Source organism: Trachurus japonicus, chromosome 18, assembly GCF_045865225.1.
Source record: "Trachurus japonicus isolate A0001 chromosome 18, Traja_1.0".
Classification (NCBI taxonomy): domain Eukaryota; kingdom Metazoa; phylum Chordata; class Actinopteri; order Carangiformes; family Carangidae; genus Trachurus; species Trachurus japonicus.
In genome coordinates this window covers 17,193,484-17,215,494 of record NC_140924.1, presented here as the reverse complement: position 1 = coordinate 17,215,494, position 22,011 = coordinate 17,193,484, and the positions used below count along the sequence as shown (strand labels likewise).

Here is a 22,011-nt window from a genome sequence, read left to right as displayed (position 1 = left end):
TAGTAACCTCCTGTTTTTAATTTTTTTGGAACCACACCAATTTTTATAGCTTTATTACAAACAATATAGACAGCACACTGTTTTCACAAGCTAAAAACGGTGCAATTGTTCAAACCAGTATTTTGCAAAATATGGAGGTATATTTTGTGTCACTCTGAGTTGGGTTGGTCAAAAACATAATTTCATTTTTGGATGGACACATTCTGCGCATGAGTAACATTTCTTACAAAGACATTGTATGTGGCATCATGACATCAGGATGCACACTTGTTCTGCTTTTTTCATTTGTTCTTCTCAGTCACTAAACCAGGTGCATTCACTAATTAGCTCATCTTCCTGGCTCAGCTATGCTGATAGGACGCACCTGGTTTAGTACATGAGCTGGTTTAGAGAGAGAGAGACCAGCCAACCCATTGTTGTAATACTGTGGTGATATTGCATTAACATGCATGCCAATAAAGCTGGAGAGACTGTCATTCATTCATGTCTTCTCTTCTCTATTCTTTTTACAGAATGGCTCTGAGAAAGGTCCTCTACGAGAAGGCTCCATGCCCATATGAAAAACTGCCGATACTGCATGTAAAAGTGCTTGAATTAGAGGAGGATCCCAAAGTGGTGTCTTGGGACTTTACTGATGGGGTAAAAGCGGTGACAACAAAAAACAATCAAGTGGCCATAATTTCCGATGGTCACTCTGTGACGAAGGTCACCATCTATGAAGGCTATGGTGGCAACCTGAACAAAGGGCGTTGTTTTGCCTTGACAGGCTATACCTTGAGAGGGCACTCCCCCCCATTTTATTTGAATATCACAAAAGATACCCGTTTCTTTAAAGGGTCAATTGTGGAGGTGACAGAGGCCCTGGAGGTGGAGGCAAAGGCCCTCCTCCACCCTGTTGCGCCATTGATGGCCATCAATGAATGGAGAGACGCCACAGGCCTTGTGTCGATAGAGGGAGAAGTGGTGGAGGTAAGTTTATTAATTATTTTTTTATTAGTATATATTTGGAGTTGTATTGCCTTTTTAATTGATAGTTGACAGAGAGAGACAGTGACAGAGAGAGCGCGAGAGAGAGACAGGAAATGGGGAGGCAGAGAGAGAGGAATGATACACAGTAAAGGGCTGGCCAACACAGGAGGACAGAGCCTCAACATGGGCAGCAGCTCTACCGAGTGAGCTAAACACCGCCCCAGCCTTGACTTTATTTTTGTTGTATTTTTCTGTCCTTTTTGTCGACTACTGATGGATACTTCTGTGTGGAGAGGAAATTCTTAAGGAGATTACCTTATTTTATTAAGAATGGAGCAAGTGTGGAGGATGTCACCCTGTTCCAGCTTTGTTTTTTGTGTAACATATTTATTTAAATAGTGTAAAGAGTATAGTTAAAGGGATAGTTCAACATTTTGGCAAATTGGCCCATTGCCATAATTGCTATAGTCATAGCAGTAGGTTCGTTACCTTTAATTGTAGGTGTAAGCTATTTTTAGTACAGCGGAGCGCACCAGCAGGCTGCTCAGAGCTACGCTATGGAGGCTAAGGGAATTTCTTGGTTTCCCTCATTAAACTCATCAAATACAAAATCCCAAAACTCCACAGCGCTTTTGTAGACAAGTTGTGAGCTGCACAACCACCACGCTATGAGATAATGACGGAACGATACGAAACGGAGCCGTTTTCGAGGTAAATACAGGGTAAATACGGAGACTGCTTGCTGAAAAACTGTCCCTGAACGCAACGCGCATCAACGGTTTTGTATGAATTTACCTCGAAAACGGCTCCGTTTTGTATCGTTCCGTCATTATCTCATAGCGTGGTGGTTGTGCAGGTCACAACTTGTCTACAAAAGCGCCGTGGAGTTTTGGGATTTTGTATTTGATGAGTTTAATGAGGGAAACCAAGAAATTCCCTTAGCCTCCATAGCGTAGCTCTGAGCAGCCAGCTGCTGCGCTCTGCCGTACTGAAAATAGCTTACACCTACAATTAAAGGTAATGAACCTACTGCTATGACTATAGCGATTATGGCAATGGGCCAATTTGCCAAAATGTTGAACTATCCCTTTAACACCAACTTCCTTCTGTAGGTTGCAGCGGTCAAAGGAGTGACTGTCGGAAAAGACAAAGTCCCAATACGGACAATGAGCATCAAACAAGTAAGCTAAACTTTAGCTAAAGTGATTGTTCTAGAGCGTAAAAGTTCAAAGGTAACAACTGTTGATATTATACACAGAACAATGTTCTTCTCTAACAGGACATGAGGGTGGGTCAGGTGACCATGTGGCGTGAGGCGGCAGTTGGGGAAGACGTCCAAATCGGCGACTTCATAAGTGCTTCACACATGAAGCCAAACAAAACGGCTTATGGCCTACAAATGCACTCCACACGGTGGACCAAAGTGAAGGTGAATTTGCAGTACACTATAATAGAAGCCATATTTTTCATATTTATCATTTTAAGATTTATTTGTTGTGCAGTGGTGGGAATTGTGGAGTCAACAAGTCATCTCCATGCCATGTATTTGTTCTGGCCGCTCACTGAAGCAGGTGCATTCACTAATGGGCACTTTGCAGAGCTTCACTACTTCCTGGCTGCTCCTTTATTTCCTGTCTTATATTATTGTAGAAACTGATCCAAGTGTGTCTGAGTAGTCACAATGGTCAAACACACCTGGATTAATCAGTTTGTCAATAATGTAAGAGGAAATAAAGGAGCAGCTTTACATTCAGGAAGTGGTGTAGCTCTGCAAAAGCCCATTAGCTCATCCTCCTGGCTGAAAAGCTGTGCTGTTAAGACTCAGCTGGTTCAGTGCATGAGCAGAACAAATAAATGGCATGAAGATGACTTGTTGATTCCACAATTCCCACCACTGAGAGAGTGAGAGATTTGTTAGTGAGATAAATATCAAACATGTGTTTACTTTCTCTCAACAGAAGGTGAGGGACACAGATCCCTCACTCGTGACAATAATTGGTGTACTTGAGACCGGAGACAAGACCATGCTGAATCTCCTGCTGGAAGATAATCAACAACTACTTGTGTCAGAGGAGTTGTGGAGGCCCTTTGACAACCTTCTGGAGAAGGACAAAATCACGGCAAATGTGGTGAAGGAAGGAAAGAGGGTGGTGAAAATTACAACATTGACCTAAGGAATGCACGTGGTGAGGGGAAATAGGGTTTTAGTGATGTAGCATTATGGCTTTTTTAGTTTGTGTGAAATTATATTGATTGATTTTATTTAATATTTAACATTTAAAAAGAAGCTACAAACAAATAATTTCAGAATTAAAAGAAGTACAAGGACAGTTAGCTATTCTTTGTTGCCACTATATTGTATAACCTGACTCCAGTGTGCAGGGTTGAGTTTCTTGTTTTATTGAAGTTACTGTGGAAATAAATGATTGAAATATGTGATCTATTTCAGTGGGTCTTAATATTATGTGATCACTGACACTCAACATACACACAGGTTTTACTGTAAATGCAATACATACAGTATAATTACAGATTGATAGATGAGATCATTTTGGGAACTGGAAACAAAATAAATAGAATATACATCTTTGTCACAGAATCTACAGAGTTATTGAGATCTGCTACAGTGTTGGGCATGGAATTTTGAGTAAAATAAGAGATAGATAGATACAGATAGATAGATACAGATAGATAGATACGTATCTGAGAGATAGATTTATCGATTGATAACTAACACTTGTTAAAAGCTGCATCCTATGTCAGTTGGAGACATGTTGGTGACAGTCATGAGCTACACAGGAAAGGAGGAAGGAGGGAGAAGAGAAGGAGGAGGGAGAGAAAGAAGGGAAGAAGGAAGGAGATTGTTTTGATTTTTACAACCACACTAAATTCACAAAATCCTGGACAGTATCAGTTATTCACGTTTCCAACCACAGATACTGTATGTATTTGTAAATCCACACCAAAAAAACACACATTCATACACAAACCACCCCAAGGAGAAAAAGAAGAAGAGGAGGGAGAAGGAGAGAAAGAAGGACGAAGGACGACTCTATGGACCAGCACATAGCCAGCACAATAATACAAGTACAGTAGTTGATCACCACAAAATCCCTCCATGTGCTAATGATCTGATTGAATACACCTGTGTGTGTGTGTGTGTGTGTGTGTGTGTGTGTGTGTGTGTGTGTGTGTGTGTGTGTGTGTGACAGACTTGATGGCCACCTGCACAACAGAGCAGGAGCAGAACAGTCAGTTTTGAGCTCGGCGCAGCTCTCCTAATGACAGCCAAAAAACAGAGAACCGTACCTCTTATCAGAATGTGGCCATGACTACTGGGAGAGGAGACCTTCCTGAGCACATTCATGTGCATTAAATGTTTGTAGGGCAAAAACTTTTCTTGCCGTCGCAAGGTAGAAAAGGGGGGCATTTCTGCTTTTCTAAAAAAATCAGCTCCTACTTTTATATTGAAGTGGATGAGCCACTGGAGCGGGTCTAGCTGGACAATTAGGCTCACTGAGACAATTCTGTAAGTCTGTCTGCTGTTTTGAGCACATTAAATGAGACACGACAAGTGTGGCTACAAACCGGTGAGGAAATCATGTGTCTAGAGTTTAATTTGTGGCCGTGCTGGCAATTTATCCAGAAAAAATCCTGAATGTTTTTCGATCCCTCTCACTCTAACGATGATGTCACTCACTCTGACCCAACCCCATACACACTCATTGAAAAGTGTGAAATTTGTCAGAAATCCTCATGTGCTTTTAAAGGATTTATCTCAAAAACGGTGCAAGCTATGAAAAAGTTGTAAATACAGGATGAATACATTAGAAGTTTGTCTACAGCTCAGAATTTGAATGAAGTCTCTAGCTGAAAGTATGTGGACGCTTTAAAGGCTGAAAGAAGTAAGAAGATTTGAAGAGTTTCAAGACTGTTCCAATGCATTCTCTATGGGGAAAAAAAAATCAGAAATAGTTGAATATTGCAAAAAGTATGAATAGTTGAAAAGAGAAAAGACATAGCACACCTGTCCCGAAAAGGCTGAACATTTTGATATTTGAATTGTTGAAATAGCACAAAGTATGAAGGACTAGTTACATGACAAAGAAAGGCAGAAAATGGCCGAACCGAATAACAATAGTGTGAATGCTTCCAGCATTCACACTAATTAATTACTAGAAAAAACATTTCCAAGAATGGAAATGGTGTGAATGCTGGAAGCAATGCTGAATGAGCTGAAGAAATTGTTGAAAGAAAGAAAGAAAGAAAGATTGAAACAAGAGAGAAAAAAGAAAAGGACAGAAAGAAAGAAAGAAAGAAAGAAAGAAAGAAAGAAAGAAAGAAAGAAAGAAAAACAAAGGAAGAGAAAAGGAGTAGAAAGAAAGAAAGAAAGAAAGAAAGAATCAAACAAACAAAGAAGTAAAAAGACAGAAATGGAGTGAAAGAAAGAAAGAAAGAAAGAAAGAAAGAAAGAAAGAAAGAAAGAAAGAAAGAAAGAAATGGAGTAAAAACAAAGGAAGAGAAAAGGAATAGAAAGAAAGAAAGAAACAATCAAACAAACAAAGAAGTAAAAAGACAGAAATGGAGTGAAAGAAAGAAAGAAAGAAAGAAAGAAAGAAAGAAAGAAAGAAAGAAAGAAAGAAAGAAAGAAAGAAAGAAAGAAAGAAAGAAAGAAAGAAAGAAAGAAGAAAAAGAGAGAGGGGGATGATAGATAGAAAGAGGTAGATGGATGGATGGATGGATGGATGGATAGAGAGGGAAGGATATAAAAAGTTACGTAAAATACAAATGAAGGAGTAGAAGAAAGAAAGAAAGAAAGAAAGAAAGAAAGAAAGAAAGAAAGAAAGAAAGGAGACAGAGGGGTTAAAAAATAGGGAGGGGTATAGATAGATAGATAGATAGATAGATAGATAGATAGATAGATAGATAGATAGATAGATAGATAGATAGATAGATAGATAGATAGATAGATAGATAGATAGATAGATAGATAGATAGATAGATAGATAGATAGATAGATAGGACACATGTTAAAAGCTGCATCCTATGTCCTAGGCTCCACCTGTAATTGTACTACTATTAATAGAATTGGAAAGACTAAACGTCTGAACTTAAATTCATGAGAAAAATATAAATTGTTGGAGATGTTTACATCAAAAGTATAAAATAATTGAGAGCCTGATGAATTTGAGCTGAAAACCTGTGTGTGTGTGTGTGTGTGTGAGTCTGACGGTCTCTCTGTCTGCGTGTATGTGCAGAAAGTAAAACTGTTAAGCGCCACAAAACTCCTCTCTCCCTAATGATCTGATTGATTGGCAGCCTGCCCTCAGAAGTTGCCATGACGACTACCATGCTTACATTTTACTGTGTGGAACAGTGTTGTGTTTGTGTGTTTGTCTGTTTGTGTATGTGTGTGTGTGTGACTGTGTGTGAGCGTCTGTGTGTGTCTGTCTGTGTGAGTGTGATGCCTGTGTTTGTGCGTGGACATCCTCTGTCAGTCTGGTTTATCATGTGTGTGTGTGGGGCTGTGTTTAAAAACATCTTAACGAGCGGCCAGGCTGCAGCTGACCTGTTCTATTTATAGACTTTGATAACGAGCTGGCCCCAACAGCTGGACCAACTGCACACAGAGCAGAGCAGAGCAGAGAGATTTGTGCTCTGAGCAGCTTCCCAAAACAGCCCAGAAAAAGAGAACCGTACCTCTTATTAGAATGTGGTCCTCCTGACCATCTGGGCAAGCAGACCTTCCTGAGCACATTGATGTGCATTAAATGTTTGTAGGGCAAAAACTTTTCTCAGGGTCGCAAGGTAGAAAAGGGGGGCATTTCTGCTTTTCTAAAAAAATCAGCTCCTACTTTTATATTGAAGTGGATGAGCCACTGGAGTGGGTCTAGCTGCACAATTAGGCTCACTGAGACAATTCTGTAAGTCTGTCTGCTGTTTTGAGCACATTAAATGAGACACAACAAGTGTGGCTACAAACCGGTGAGGAAATCATGTGTCTAGAGTTTAATTTGTGGCCGTGCTGGCAATTTATCCAGAAAAAATCCTGAATGTTTTTTCGATCCCTCTCACTCTAACGATGATGTCACTCACTCTGACCCAACCCCATACACACTCATTGAAAAGTGTGAAATTTGTCAGAAATCCTCATGTGCTTTTAAAGGATTTATCTCAAAAACGGTGCAAGCTATGAAAAAGTTGTAAATACAGGATGAATACATTAGAAGTTTGTCTACAGCTCAGAATTTGAATGAAGTCTCTAGCTGAAAGTATGTGGACGCTTTAAAGGCTGAAAGAAGTAAGAAGATTTGAAGAGTTTCAAGACTGTTCCAATGCATTCTCTATGGGGAAAAAAAAATCAGAAATAGTTGAATATTGCAAAAAGTATGAATAGTTGAAAAGAGGAAAGACATAGCACACCTGTCCCGAAAAGGCTGAACATTTTGATATTTGAATTGTTGAAATAGCACAAAGTATGAAGGACTAGTTACATGACAAAGAAAGGCAGAAAATGGCCGAACCGAATAACAATAGTGTGAATGCTTCCAGCATTCACACTAATTAGCCAAGTCTGACAACCCTACAGAGACTATACCACACACAGTCTTATGTGTCCAGGCCAGGGAATGTCAACCGCTTAAAACTCATCACAATAAATTAAAACATAAACAGAAGGGGGTATACATATCAGTCCATTCTCTAATCTTTCATGGTGTATCCCCTAACCATTTGAAGGATGTTGTAGGGTAAAAAAAGAGAAAATAGAGAAATAAAAAATATTGAATAGGCTAATGAATGGGCTATATTTGGGTCTTTTTCAAAACTTTCCCCTAATGGGATTGTTCGGGGCTTTTTTTTTTCCCTCACTCTGGACATGTTGAGGATACACAATCAGTTGAGTTTGCTTCTGTTGCAATTTGTTCAACGTTGACCCCTTTTTTGGCTTAAAATTGCTGGACTAATTGTTAAAACACATTTTGCGAATCCTCCTGTCCTTTTCTGACACAAACTCTTTTCTCACACTACATTCTCAAAACCTCTGTGTCTTTTTGTAAAACCATACCATTGCCTCAAAATAGTTTTTCACAGCCAAACAATGGGCCTCATTCACCAATATCTTCTTAAGAACCTTCTTAGATTCTTTCTTAAGTTGTTCTTAAGAGGTTCCTTAAGAAAACCCTACGTCAGATTCATCAACGCGTTCGTAAGCCTCAGAATTGTTCGCAGCTGTGTTCTTATGCCATCTCCTCGTAAGTTGAGGGCGTGTGCCAGGTGAGTCTAATTAACATAGGATTAGCATAGGTAACCGCCCCATCAATGCCCGTAAAAGGGCATGAGACTGCAGGGCCGTGTGCACACAGAGCCCACAGGCACTGAGCAGAGAAGGTGAAGTGAGAAAGAAAGTTGAAATGCTCAAATGAAAATCTGGGAGGGAGCACCATGACTCCAAACGTAAAAAGAACTTAAGTAGTGAAGTGGCGCTACTGCGGCAGGAATGAAACAAAGAAACAAACAAAAGGCTTATATTTAGTTTATATTTTTATATTTATATTTAGTAGCGTCAGCAGTAGATGCAGCTCTTCGGTTGTTATCAGAGAGACCACACTCTCACGTGTGCCACCATAAATATCATCATATTATCACATATGAAAAAAAAAACAGTTTTGTGTAGTGTGAACACTTACAGTAAGTGCACTGTTGCAGCCCGCAATTAGGAAAAAAAAAAAAATCATATCGGCAGCTGTATGCCCCCCCCCCCCCCCAAAAAAAAGATATGATATGAATTAAGTGTCTATGATGTTTTTTAAGAGACTGCAATGATTTGTCAATTATTATTATTAATATATATGATTATTAAAAACATCATAAAAGATAAGAAAATAATTCTTATTCAAATCATATAATATCATACAACTGCAGAACAGAAGAAAACGCTATAATCGGTTATTTTTGCAGAAGTCTCAGCACCTAAAAGTGCGTAAGTATACTCCTGACTGTTCTTAGATTTTGTTCTTAGTTAAGAACAAATTCTGGATAAGAAAACATTCATGAATGCCACAATCTTCGTAAAAACTTCGTAAGTAGGACTTAAGAACAAATTTGTTCTTAAGAACGGTTCGTGAATGAGGCCCAATGTTGTCAGATCTTCAACAACATGGGTCATTGTTGACTTCGATTTTGGTTGAAGACAGGTGAACTCTGTGAATTTTTATAGTGCTTAAACCTGATCAGTGTGTCTACAATTAAGCAATTGTGTTTATGTACCTGATGGTTGTGTTTAACCAATTGGCTCATGGATGTGGTCAGTGCTTTGGGATTGCAAAGAAGTGACATAATCACATATGTCAGTGTCTAATGTAGGCTATAAAAGTGTGTTTAGTGTTTTGCAAATCACTGTGTGTATTGTTTTGCAAAAAGTGTGAGGCTGACATTGTGCTAGTGGTGTAAATCTGGGCCTTTGTTTTGCTTCTTGAGTGTAAGGTTCTGATAATTGTGTAATACTTTTGAGTTAAGCATTTTAGCAATAAAAAAAATTATAGCTGGTTCGCAAAAGAAAAACTGTATCATAAATTAATTAACAAATAGAAATCATTGTTTTTCAATCAGAAAATAGAAAATAGATAAATTTCTTTAATCTAGTAAATATTTATTTATTTAAATGATTAATTAATTATTCTTTTTCATTGTCAGACTTGAGGATTATCCTTCTGGGAAAAACTGGAGTCGGGAGAAGCAGCCTGGGCAACACCATATTTAAAGAAGATGATGTGTTCAAAAGAGGCTGCACTGCAAACTCTGAAACGACAGAATGTCAGACAGAAACCAGACATGTTAATAAAAGAAGAATCACTCTGATTGACACTCCTGGTTTCTTGGACACCGACAGGCCTGAGGAGGAGCTGAAGCCTGAGATAGTGAAGTGTATCACAGAGTGTGCTCCTGGGATTCATGCTTTTCTCATTGTTCTAAAAGTGGAGAGATTCACAGAGCATGAGAACCAGGTTATTGACAAAATACAAAGTCGTTTTGGTGAGGAGGCTTTGAAACGTGCTGTTGTTGTCTTCACTCATGGTGATGAGCTTGATGAAGGAATGAAGATTGATCAGTTTGTCAGTCAGAATAAGAATCTGAGTGATCTGCTGGAGAAGTGCAGTAATCAATACCACGTCATTGATAATAAATACTGGAGGAACAACCAGCAGGATGAATACAGGGACAACAATCTCCTTGTGGACAAGTTACTAAACACAATTCAAGAGGTGGCAGATAAAGAAGGTCTCTACACCAATGAGATGCTACAAGCAGTGAAGAGTAAAATACAGCAAGCGGTAGAGCACATCAGACAGACATCACCAGATTTGTCAGAGGACAAGATCAGAGAGCAGGCAAAGAGAAATGTCTCAAATCGTCTCAAGAAGATAGCTGGTGTTACCACAGGAGTACTGTTGGGAGCTCTGCTTGGTGTGAAAGTGGTCAGTGGCGTAGATGAAGTAGGGTTGGTGGGTTTTGTAAACCCATGGGCCCTCTTGTGGTGAAATCCTGCGGCCCCACCACACTGCCGAGGATTTTAATTTTTTAAAATTTTTTTGGTTTAAATCAGGGGCGGGCTGGTCATAGGGAGGTTCGGGACGCGGTTGACCGCGTCTGCCTTCCGTCGCAGCGGCAGGTAGCACAGAGTGTAACATCAGACTGGGTCACTGCATTATGTTGCATATTAAGGGGGGATACGAGCGGGCGCGGCCCCTCCCATTTGAGCTGATCCATGCGTCTATTACATCAAATTAAACAACAGAAGCTGGTCTACAACGTGTAAAAACCATGTTTCTATGACCCAAACACAGCCCAAACACTACTCAAATAAACAACTAAACATCAAACTTCATGAAGCAGCTCTGTGTGGACCCAGTCGCCACATTTCTGGCTCGTATACTACTGTGCATTATGCAAAACACACAGCTACCGCTCATATGAAAGGGCTACAAAGATTGGAACGTTACATAGCACCCGCGGCTGCACAGCAGCACGGCAGAGCCATAATGTTATGTTGATATAATGTTAATGAATTAATGTTATTATTTTCACTACATTTTCTCACTCAAGAGGGTTAGGGTTAGGAGACACATTGACTGCCCTAATTGTGGCTTTGAAGCCTTGAACTGTAGAAAAGTGATTGCAAGTGTAGTGTAAAATTTTGCATGTGATGGTCTATATGTTGAATGGAGAAAAGTGGCTCTATTATGTTAGCATTATAATCAAAAGTGTGTATTTCATTTATGATATAATCCATTTAACTCTTACTGTGATATCATTCTAACATTTGACTTGCCCTTTATTTGTACTCCTGTTACTCTTAATGAATCTCTACCGATTTACAGGAGATGTGAGTGTATGGCTCCTCTAACTTCAGAGAGAGTAGCCGCTCAGCCCCGTTCTTAGCTGGCCAGTTGCAAAAGGGGCACTTATGCCATGAATTATGGGTAGAAAAACTAAAGGGCCTGCTATCATATCAGCCTGGAGGGTTTTGCACAAGAATGGGTAGAGACAGAAGGGCTTTGGTAGAGAAGGATTCATTTTGGAAAACAAAATGTTGATAGCATTTGAGAAACCATGTAAATTAATTTGCCATGCTATGCCATTTTTTTTAATGTTTTAGTACATTTACTTCAGTAAAGCCTTCAACTATGTTTGGTTGTCATTTTATTTTGTTGTTGTTTTTTTCTGCTCTGTATTGCATTTTTGGCTACATGTTTGTGTGACAACTTGATAAATAAAGTTTAGGTAATTTGGAGTGTGATATTGATGGTTCTCTCATGGGAGTGATCTGATGCACTGGTGATGCTTAACAAAACTGTGAACAAACATTAAAATCATGGAAACATCTCTCCACCACTGTTTCTTACTTACAGAAATACAGGTCATGATAATAAGTTATGAAAAGACCAAGACAAAAAAATAGGCTACACCCAAAGTGTAAAACAAATATTTACAGTGATTGAACACTGCATTTGTACAGATAATGGCCAAGAAACAGCAGCATTTACTGAAAACATGAAAAACAGGCTCACGTCAGGTTCATTCAAGGTAAAGTGACAGATACTCTAGCAGTAACATCTGACTTGGATGTCAACAACATGCTTAAGGGAGTGAAGATTGAGAAATCTGTCAGTCAGAATAACAATCTGTGTGATCCGGTGGAGAAACATGGCAGTTGATGAGTGCGGTAGTGCAAAGTGAATGTTCACCTAACATGACACACTTATTCACACATTATGCCTCAGAATTTTTGATTCCTGTTCTTTTCTGATCTAATCAGGTTTATCTATGCAAGATACAAGCTGATACAATACAACTGTCATAACTCCCACATATAAATAAAATCACTGCTGTCTACTGAGAAACTATAATAAAAGAGTCTGAAAATCAAGCTGCCATGCTCTGAATTAAAAATGGTAAGAGATTATGTTTCCTAGCAGCCTGATATAAGAAGGTTTGGTTTTACTGTATAAAAGTAAAGTGAGTGTGTAAGGAATTGACCCTTCGCGTAGCCCTGCCCCCTTGGTTACTGTTGCTACGCCGGGCAAGCTTTCACTCCCAGCCATGCTCCTGGCAGTATTTGGTATCGATTTCAAAGGAAATATCAGCAAATTTCTGGATAAACTGTTCTGAGATAATAGAGAGAAGAAGTCACAAAGATCATTCATAGTTTTCAGTGACGTGACTCGCGCAGGAGGATAAAACATCTGTTCAACGACACGACTGGACAATGTACAGAGCAGCAGTAAGGGCTGGTCATTTTACCGTCTATCAACCCACGAAGACTTACGTCATCTCACTGGTCATGAAACGTTGTCAAACTGCAAGTTTTTGGGCGATAGTGAACCACATACAGCTTTCGCTGCTGTTTTTTTTCTCCCATCGCTTTATCAGTCAGTGAAAGCAGTCCCTGCCTGGAGGATCCCTCGCCCAAAAGCCCAGGTAAAAGCCCTAAAAGTAGGCTACAGCTGTCATTCCGGATGTGAACATATGGTTATCCCCATATTTACACTTGCTCAAGTCGAAAAAAAAGTCTGCTCGTATCTGAACATCTCTATATTGCTGCCGCCGCCGCCACCGTAGTAGCAGCAGCAACAACAACATCCTTCTCTACAAACAAATGTTTTTCGTCCTAGTCTCAAAATGTGTCCACAAAAGCAAACGTAATGACTCACTGCCGAAAGCTTGCCAGGCCTATAGTTACGGTTGCTAACGTAGGATTGGACAATAACCGTTTGTGGGAGGAGTTGGCGAAGGGTCAATTACTCAGTGAATGTCAAAAAATGATGCAAAGCCTGTGAAGCTAGTTCAGGCAGACAACTCAAGCAGCGCCCATCCTGATCAGCCCAAATAGGGCGGGTTATATAATAATAATAATAATAATAATAATAATAATAATAATAATTTTATTTGTAGAGCACCTTTCAAAACAAAGTTACAAGGTGCTTAACAATAAAACAATTGATTCATATTAAAATACATAACAATAAAACAACATTAAAATACAGGAATACAAAATAAAAAAGAGTCACAACAATAGTAAAAGAGAATCAGTTTAAGAAGGCCAAACGATAAAAGTGAGTTTTAAGAAGTGATTTAAAAGAGGACACTGAGTCTGCCTGCCTGAGATCCCCAGGCAGGGCATTCCAGAGCCGAGGGGCCCGGGCAGCGAAAGCCCGGTCCCCTCTGGTGATCAAGCGAGTTTTGGGAACATGTAAGAGGGCCCTACCAGAGGACCTCAGGCTCCGGTCTGGCTCGTAGGGGGCCAGCATGTCTACAATATAGGCAGGAGCCAGACCGTGTAAGGCTTTAAAGACAAGCAGTAAAATCTTAAAATCAATTCTAAAACTCACAGGTAACCAGTGAAGAACAGCAAGGACTGGTGTGATGTGGTCACTTCTTTTGGTACCTGTTAAAAACCTGGCAGCTGCATTTTGGATAGACTGTAGTCTCTGAATGTTGCGTTTACTAATACCAGAATACAGAGCATTACAATAATCTAGCCTGGAAAAAATGAAGGCGTGGATAACCTTTTCTAAATCAGTATGGGAAAGGAAGGGTTTAATTTTGGTCAACAATATAAATCCCCCAGCTTACCTGCTCATCCCTGGCTATGCTTCTGCTGCTAATGTGCTGCTGCTCTGCCTTTCACTACTTGCAAACCCACCACCTCGGCCTTGTCTCGTGAACCTCTGTGGGTCCCTGTAATGTGGCAAAGCAGATCATTCAGGGAACAAATATGAGACAGAGCCTGACACCAAACCTGCTGTAGCCATGCTCAAGAATATGCTATACTGTACATGCTGTGCTTCAGCTTGCTATGCTTACACTCATTAAATGATTTCTTCTCATTCCAGAGTTGTCTGATTGAAATAAAACTCCAACACAGAGAAAGCCTGTTTGATATTCCAGTGAGTCAGACTTATTCAGTGGTATATTGCAGGCCTACTGCATGGTTAAACAAACATATCAATGGTGAAAATGGAACATGCAGTAAGACAAAGTAACAAGATAGCCTACTAGTGTTTCAAGCTTTGAGAGCAAAAGCCAAAAATACTTGCAAACTGAGTTGTGTGTTTTATATGAATTTAAAATGCTAAAATTCATATAAATACATATTTGAATATGGTTGAGCATGTAATGCATCTTTTGTAAGTCTAAACATAGACAGGGTGCACCCTTCACAGGCAGCTGAAAATCAAGAATGAGGAAAGTCATGGATTTTTTTTTCAAGCAGAAACAATAGTGCCTGGTCATGAGTCATACTGTGTTGACACAGCCACTTGAGAGATGAGAAGACAAACCAGAATTAAAGCAGAAGTAAGTGATATATTTGTGTTAATATAAGTCTTAAATAGTAATATCTTCCCACAGCAATCACTTACATAGAGTGTTTGGACTGAAACACGGGTCTGTCAGTCCCTCTGCTCTGCTCTGAGCCGAGGAGAAAACATTTATCGTATCCTACAGTTTTTATCCAATGAGGAGAGAGAACGGCATGCAGGGCTGTGTGTGCAGCCAAGGGACGCCGTGAATGTGGTGACGTCGGGACGAGGACTGTTATGGTGCGTTCAAGGAAACTCGTTACTCCTGTTTTTCCGACCTGTGAAGTTGTACAGTACCAGTTTGATCTGGTACGAGTTCACGGGTCGGAAGTTACGAGTGGCCGTTATAGTGACTTTCACAGGTAAAACAGGTCGGAAAAACACGAGTGGGTTGCCTGGAACGCTACAAAGTCGTAAGTTGTGACTTGAAGCTGTAATTTACGATTTCAAAATCCTGCCTGGAACGCAGCATTAGCGAAAACGACCGGATCGCTTACTTCTGCTTTAAAGCAGGCATATTTTAATAGTAGTCACAAGTTCATTTAAGGAGAATTTTGGGGTCATGGTTGATGAAGTTTGTCAAATATCAGAGTATTATCTAAAACAAGCAGATTTCTGTAAAAACATTTTGAATTCTGCTTTTGTGAACAATTGCAGTCAGTTTTCACTCCTAGGGCAAATTACTTTTGACCAACATACAGTACACAGAGCAATAAATAACCTAAAATGATACAAATACAAAGTAAAAGTATATAGCCTAACAAATGGCATTGTGCATCTTGATGGCAGCAGGAATGAAGGATCAACCTTTCAGTTCTCCAGGTCAGGGAGATGAGCCTGTTACTGCGGCACCTGTGAGAGTCTGTAGAGGGTGTTCGGGGTCACCCAGAATGGCCTTCAGCTTACACCCCAACCTCCACTTAACCACAGCCTCCAGTCTAGAAGTTGTGAGGTCAAGTCTCAGCTAATGCAATATGTGTTCTTATTGTTTTCCTATGCTGTGAAGCAGCTTAAATTGTTTGTTTCCCATTGAAAAACTATATTTTGATTTGAAATTATTTATTTCGAAAATTTTAGAAAAAATATTCTTGTTTACAATTCTTCAGTTAGGAAAGCACGACTTTACACCATTCCCTTGCATCCGCCATGGCTAAATGTTGTGATATTCACAGGTAGATTTCATTACTGAACATCAAAATCACTGCTGGATCTGATTAGTCCAGTGCATGGCTTGAATTGTAGTTAACAAAGTGATATTGTTTACTGAAAAATGGCACTCTCACCAGAACACCCTCTAAAGAACAATGGTTAACAGTGTTACTGTTTAGCTAGCTACTTGGTTGGTTTTCCTTACAGACTTATCTCTAAAGATCAGTTCAGTTGTCAGTTGAAGATATTCACATGAACTGAAACCTTGTGCAAGTGTGGAACACAATCTTTCTCTGGGTGTGGTTTGTTAGACTGAGGGACGGCTCAGACAGTTTGTGTCTCATTCTGCTATTGGCCAAACAGTAAAACACACACTCATGAGCAAAGACTTAAGCCTGTAATAATCTGTAAGAAACAATCACACAGGCAGTTTCACCATTCTGCGGTTATCATGTCGGACAACAATAGTGGTAAGTTGTCTTCTTTTATTTTAAGCACGCATGCACGTGTGCACGCATGCACGTGTGCGCGCACACACACACACACACTATTAAATCACACATCTTTTTTCCATTTAGACTTGAGGATCGTCCTTCTGGGAAAAACTGGAGTTGGGAAAAGCAGCCTGGGTAACACCATACTGGGACAAGATGTGTTCAGTGTGGGCCACACTGCAAACTCTGGAACAAAAGAATGCCAGAAAAAAACTAAATCTGTTGAGGGAAGAGAGATCACTCTGATTGACACTCCTGGTTTCTTTGGCACAACCAGGTCTGAAAAGAAGCTGAAGGCAGAGTTAGCAAAGTGTATCACAGAGTGTGCCCATGGGATTCATGCTTTTCTCATTGTGCTGAAAGTGGAGAGATTCACAGAGCAGGAGGAGCAGGTTATTGACAAAATAAAAGAGTGTTTCAGTGAGGAGGCTTTCAGACATGCTGTAGTTGTCTTCACTCATGGTGACGAGCTTGATGAAGGAATGAAGATTGAGGAGTTTGTCGGTCAGAATGAGAAGCTGAGAGAGCTGCTGGAGAAGTGCAAGAATCAGTGCCACGTCATTGATAATAAATACTGGACGAACAACCAGCATGAATATAGGAACAATGAAGTCCAGGTGAAAAACCTACTTGACACAATTAAAAAGATGGCAGATGATGAAGGTCTCTACACCAATGAGATGCTAAAAGCAGTGGAGAGTGAAATACAACAAAAAGAAGAGGGCATCAGAAAGACATCAGTAAACTTGTCAAATGAAGAAATCAGAGAGAAGGCAAAAAGAAAGGTCTCTAAATTCCTCAAGAAATTAGCTGGTGTCACCACAGAAGCACTGTTGGGAGCTCTGTTTGGTCGACCAGTGATGGTTGGATCTGTTGCCACAGCCATGACAGAAGAAGTGAAGGCAGCAGTGGTCTCATTTAAAAAACGTTTTATTCAACATAAAAAAGCTGATCAAGCAGCAGGGAACACAGGTAAGGCTTTTACTGACACAGCTAACATAATCTCCTCTTTTGTAAACACATATGAGACAAAAAGGTTTAATTTGCACCTTTAATATAGCAATACCTTTGAGAGAGGACAAAGAACCTCTCCTTAAACCGTTGAGACAAATATGTTGAATTTAAATTTAAACTAGTTGATGTTTTAGAAATGCCCCATTGTGCTCATTTAAGGCAAACATTTTTATAGCAGATGCACCCAACTGTCCAAGAAATGCAATACCTTCTGAATGGGCTTTAGGATGCATCAGGGATAAAATGTGAGAGGCAGAAGTAGAATACTGTTACGTGGTTTAGTGCTCAGTGTCACATTATCCTGAGTGATCCTCAAAAATTCACATAAACATAACAATTTTACAACATAACATAAACAACACAACATAAAAAAATAGAGACTGGAATCATATTTTCAAAGCTTATTGACCGGAAAACAATAAATAGATTTTCTAATGCAAAAGAAATTATGACTAAGAATGTACATCTAATTAATCTTCTCTATTGTCAGACTTGAGGATCGTCCTGCTGGGGAAAACTGGAGTTGGGAAAAGTAGCCTGGCTAACACCATATTTAGAGAAGAAGATGTGTTCAACAAAGGCCACACTTCAAACTCTGAAACAACAGAATGTCAGACAGAAACCAGACGTGTTGATGGAAGAGAAATCACTCTGATCGACACTCCTGGTTTCTTTGACACAAAAAGGTCTGAGAAGGAACTGAAGCCTGAGATAGTGAGGTGTGTCACAGAGTGTGCTCCTGGGATTCATGCTTTTCTCATTGTGCTGAAGGTGGGGAAATTCGCAGAGCAGGAGGAGCAGGTTATTGACAAAATAAAAGAATGTTTTAGTGAGGAGGCTTTCAAACATGCTGTAGTTCTCTTCACTCATGGTAACGAGCTCAAAGAAGGAAAGACAATTAAGAAGTTTGTCCGTCAGAATAAGAAGCTGAGTGACCTGGTGCAGAAGTGCAGTAATCGGTGCCACGTCATTGATAATAAACACTGGAAGAACAACCAGCATGAATACAGGAACAACGATGTCCGTGTGAAAAAGCTAATCAACACAATTCAGGAGGTGGCATACAAAAAGGGTGTCTACACCAATGAGATGCTACAAGCAGTAGAGAGTAAGATACAACAAGAGGAGGAGGACATAATAATAATAATAATAGCATTTATTTGAATAGGGACAGTGCATATTAATGAACATTAGTATAACTAAAAGAAATACTGCTGTAAATATGCCGGATTATAGCCAGGCGGCTAATTTGCATCCGACGTCCCTAATAAATAAATAAAATACAGCAGTACACCACAAGGAATAAAAACAAAACAATAAATACAATACATATAGCGAAATACATAAAAGTGCACTACACAAACAAGAAAGACAAAACAATAAAAACAATGTTAGACATCAGACAGACATCACCAGAAATGTCAGACGAAGAGATCAGAGAGCAGGCAAAGATAAATGTCTCAAACCATCTAAAGAAATTAGCTGGTGTTACCACAGGAGTACTGTTGGGAGCTCTGCTTGGCATTCCAATGATGGTTGGAGCAGCTGTCGCAGCCATAGCAGCAGCAGCAGGAGTACTGAAGGTAACAGTACTGGCACTAGGAGCAGCAGCAGGAGCTGAAGTTGGATTAGGTATAGTTGCAGGAGTTGCAGCAGCAGCAGGAGCAGTCGTAGGAGGTTGTATTGGATATGACGAAGCTGATCAAGCAGATTCAGTCAAAGAGGCAGTAGTGAACACAGCTAAGTCTGTGTTTGACAAATCTAAAATTATGACAAAAAAAACTAAAAGTACAGAATAGTGAGGATAAAATGCCTCTCCTTTTTAACAGTTGAGAAAAACGTTTGTGCTTTTATCATGGCAATGCTGTCAACTATGTTATGTAACTATGACTGTCATCTCCCTGGTGTCTTTTTTTATTTTTCATTATACGCGATTACAAAAACTCCATATTGTCTGCGAACAGTATGGTTGGCATGGGCACGGTTTTGTTAAAATGTTTGATATAATAATAACTTTGAACTTGTATAGGCCACGTGTTGAAATGGTGTGGGTGTAAACAAAACAACTCAAATGAATTGTGTGTTGTATGTCATCAATAATTGGACAGGCAACAAATCGGAATTGGACATCACAGCCAGAGAGACTGGAAGAGTCACCGAAAGGCAGAGAAGTGGACGTCCTTTGGCCATATGACAACTTATTGAGACATGAGCATTTTTTGTACCCACCACTATTAGCTTTTGTTCCAATACATTGTTTAAGATGAAAAAAATAGCATACTTCTACTTAAATGCCATACTTTGATGATATAATATCACTGTAGCATGATTTTTTTTACAGTTCCCATCTGACAGAAAGTCAGATATTCCTAACTTTTTGTGGGTATAGTATCACCTACTGGCTTCAACTTTTACCAGCTGAACTGGATTCAACTTTTACTTTCACATTACAAAGTTTTCAGTAAAACTACTCCTTGCTATTATAATTGCTATTACATTTTATATATAATCATTTTACTATGGATTTTTTAATGATAAACTGTGAAACAATCTTGGTGAGGGAACATGTGAAATATTTTCAGAATAAACAGTTGATCTGTTGATTTGATGAACATTATAAAGAGTGGTGTACAAAACTTCATATATCTCAGTTTCCTTTCTGTTAGAATCCTCCATAACAGATTTTTTTTCTTACTCAAAAAGTGAAAAAAATATGAAATATGAAAACAATGCAGTGCTACATATCAAACCTCTCTCTCTCTTTCATACTGAGCTAATATGAGAAAGAAAAAGAAATCTGATTTGGTTTTTATAATGCACGTTACTATTTAAACTTGTTTTCCCCCCATTTTCCAATAGCCTAGTCATAAGTGTTATATAGTGTGATAAGTACACTACAGACAACACTGAATTAATAACTTGTCAAATATGAGTATTTTTGTAAATTAAACTTAAAATAAAATAATCTATTAATGTCAGAAAAGGTTGAAATCATCTTTTATTGACACAGACATTGAATTTTTTCATTTCTATTTATCAGTGTTTATGGTTAACCTTACCCATTGTATGTGTGTCTGTAAATGCTGCTGCAAGTCTTCATTTTCACAGATTATCATGACCAAAATCAAAGAAGACATTTACTGTAAATGACAACACAGAAACCCTCTTTGTTATTCCGGGAAGTCAAGTTTTGGTAGGTGTGCCCTGCCACACCTGTCACCTGAACAGTTGCATCTGCAGCAGGAAAAGCTGTAGCAGCACTTACAAATGCAGCTGCTTGAGTAGGAGCATTGGCCGGTGGTGTTAGGATACTATGCATCTGAGTAAGCAGAAACACCATGGCAAGCTGTAAAGATGACAGCTCGGTGTGTCAAAGATGACAGCCACTGTGTCCTGGATAGTACAGTTGCATTGTTGAAAAATGTTTTACATTGACAGTCAGGACAGGATGGATGAGTTGCAAACTTTGGGGACTCATCATTAAAGCAGTACTAAAGAACTTTCAGTTTTGGTTGAGTTTGGCGGCGCCAGTGGCCCAAAGCGGTAGTGTTTTGCCCGAAGGAAGACTCCATTTCCCATGAGCACTAGCACTTGGAAATTAACAAAAGACGTCCAAACTAAGTTTCTGTTAGCAGCGGATCATTTCTCGGATCATTTCTCAATAAACACACTGAGAAATCCGACGGAAAGGTGCTGCATTGCCTGCTCCCTCCTCGTCGTGACTCGCAAAAGTGAAAGTGAAATTTAAGTCAGCTACCTTTAATCCATTGCTTGATTATGTTTATTCATATACTGGATGAAATGAACGAAAGGCTAAGCTATATAAAAATGATTGTCACTGTTGAAAACTAACATCACATTTTTGTTTTTGCTTTCTGGCTGCATAAAAAGAGATTGTACTCTTTGTCAAAAAAGATGAGCTGTATTGATAATTAATGATAACAAACAATGTTTATAATAACAAGCTCTGATGTTGCTTTAAAATTAAAGCAGAAGTAAGCGATCCGGTCGTTTTGGCTAACTTCCTGTCAGCAGATGGAGTTAGCAGTCCCCGCCCTCGTCCCTATACGTCACCACATGCACGCGCATCCCATGGCTGCACACACAGAGAGGACCGCCCCTTTATGCCGTTCTCTCTCCTCATTGGATAAAAACTGTAGGATACGATAAATGTTTTCTCCTCGGCTCAGAGCAGAGCAGAGTGACTGACAGACCCGTGTTTCTGTCCAAACACTCTATGTAAGTGATTGCTGTCGGAAGATACAACTATTTGAGACTTATATTAACACAAACATTCCGCTTACTTCTGCTTTAATGTACTATCATCACTGATGTTAAATGAATAAGGGCCCATTCACATTGTACCTGTCTTTCAATCTGCAGTTACTGAAATCAAATTAGCATTAGTTTTTAATGTAACATGGCAGCCAAGACAGACAACCACTGACCTCTAACTGTTTGTTATGGTCTCCCTCTCTCTCACACACACAGATCACATGTGCCGACTGTGGGTAGAAATAAAT

At 39.5% G+C, this 22,011-nt stretch overlaps 3 protein-coding genes across 3 annotated transcripts in view; all 3 read left to right on the top strand.

Moving 5' to 3' along the window:
* Positions 1 to 21,476, top strand: part of LOC146969016 (GTPase IMAP family member 7-like) — a 78,692-nt gene extending 57,216 nt beyond the window's left edge. The window contains exon 3 of the transcript XR_015034220.1: positions 21,404 to 21,476. The gene's annotated coding sequence lies outside the window, so the exon portion shown is untranslated. The remainder of the gene's footprint in view (positions 1 to 21,403) is intronic.
* Positions 5,193 to 10,643, top strand: LOC146969018 (GTPase IMAP family member 4-like). Its single transcript, XM_085759342.1, has 3 exons — positions 5,193 to 5,275; positions 9,644 to 10,468; positions 10,574 to 10,643. Exons 1-3 carry the CDS (start codon positions 5,193 to 5,195, stop codon positions 10,641 to 10,643), a joined length of 978 nt encoding a protein of 325 aa, XP_085615468.1.
* On the top strand, positions 17,199 to 19,463 carry LOC146969017 (GTPase IMAP family member 7-like). The gene is made up of 3 exons (XM_085759079.1): positions 17,199 to 17,446; positions 17,979 to 18,622; positions 18,886 to 19,463. The coding sequence occupies exons 1-3, from the start codon at positions 17,335 to 17,337 to the stop codon at positions 19,285 to 19,287; spliced, it is 1,158 nt and encodes a 385-aa protein (XP_085615205.1). The 5' UTR covers positions 17,199 to 17,334; the 3' UTR covers positions 19,288 to 19,463.
* Positions 21,477 to 22,011: the final 535 nt, after the last annotated feature.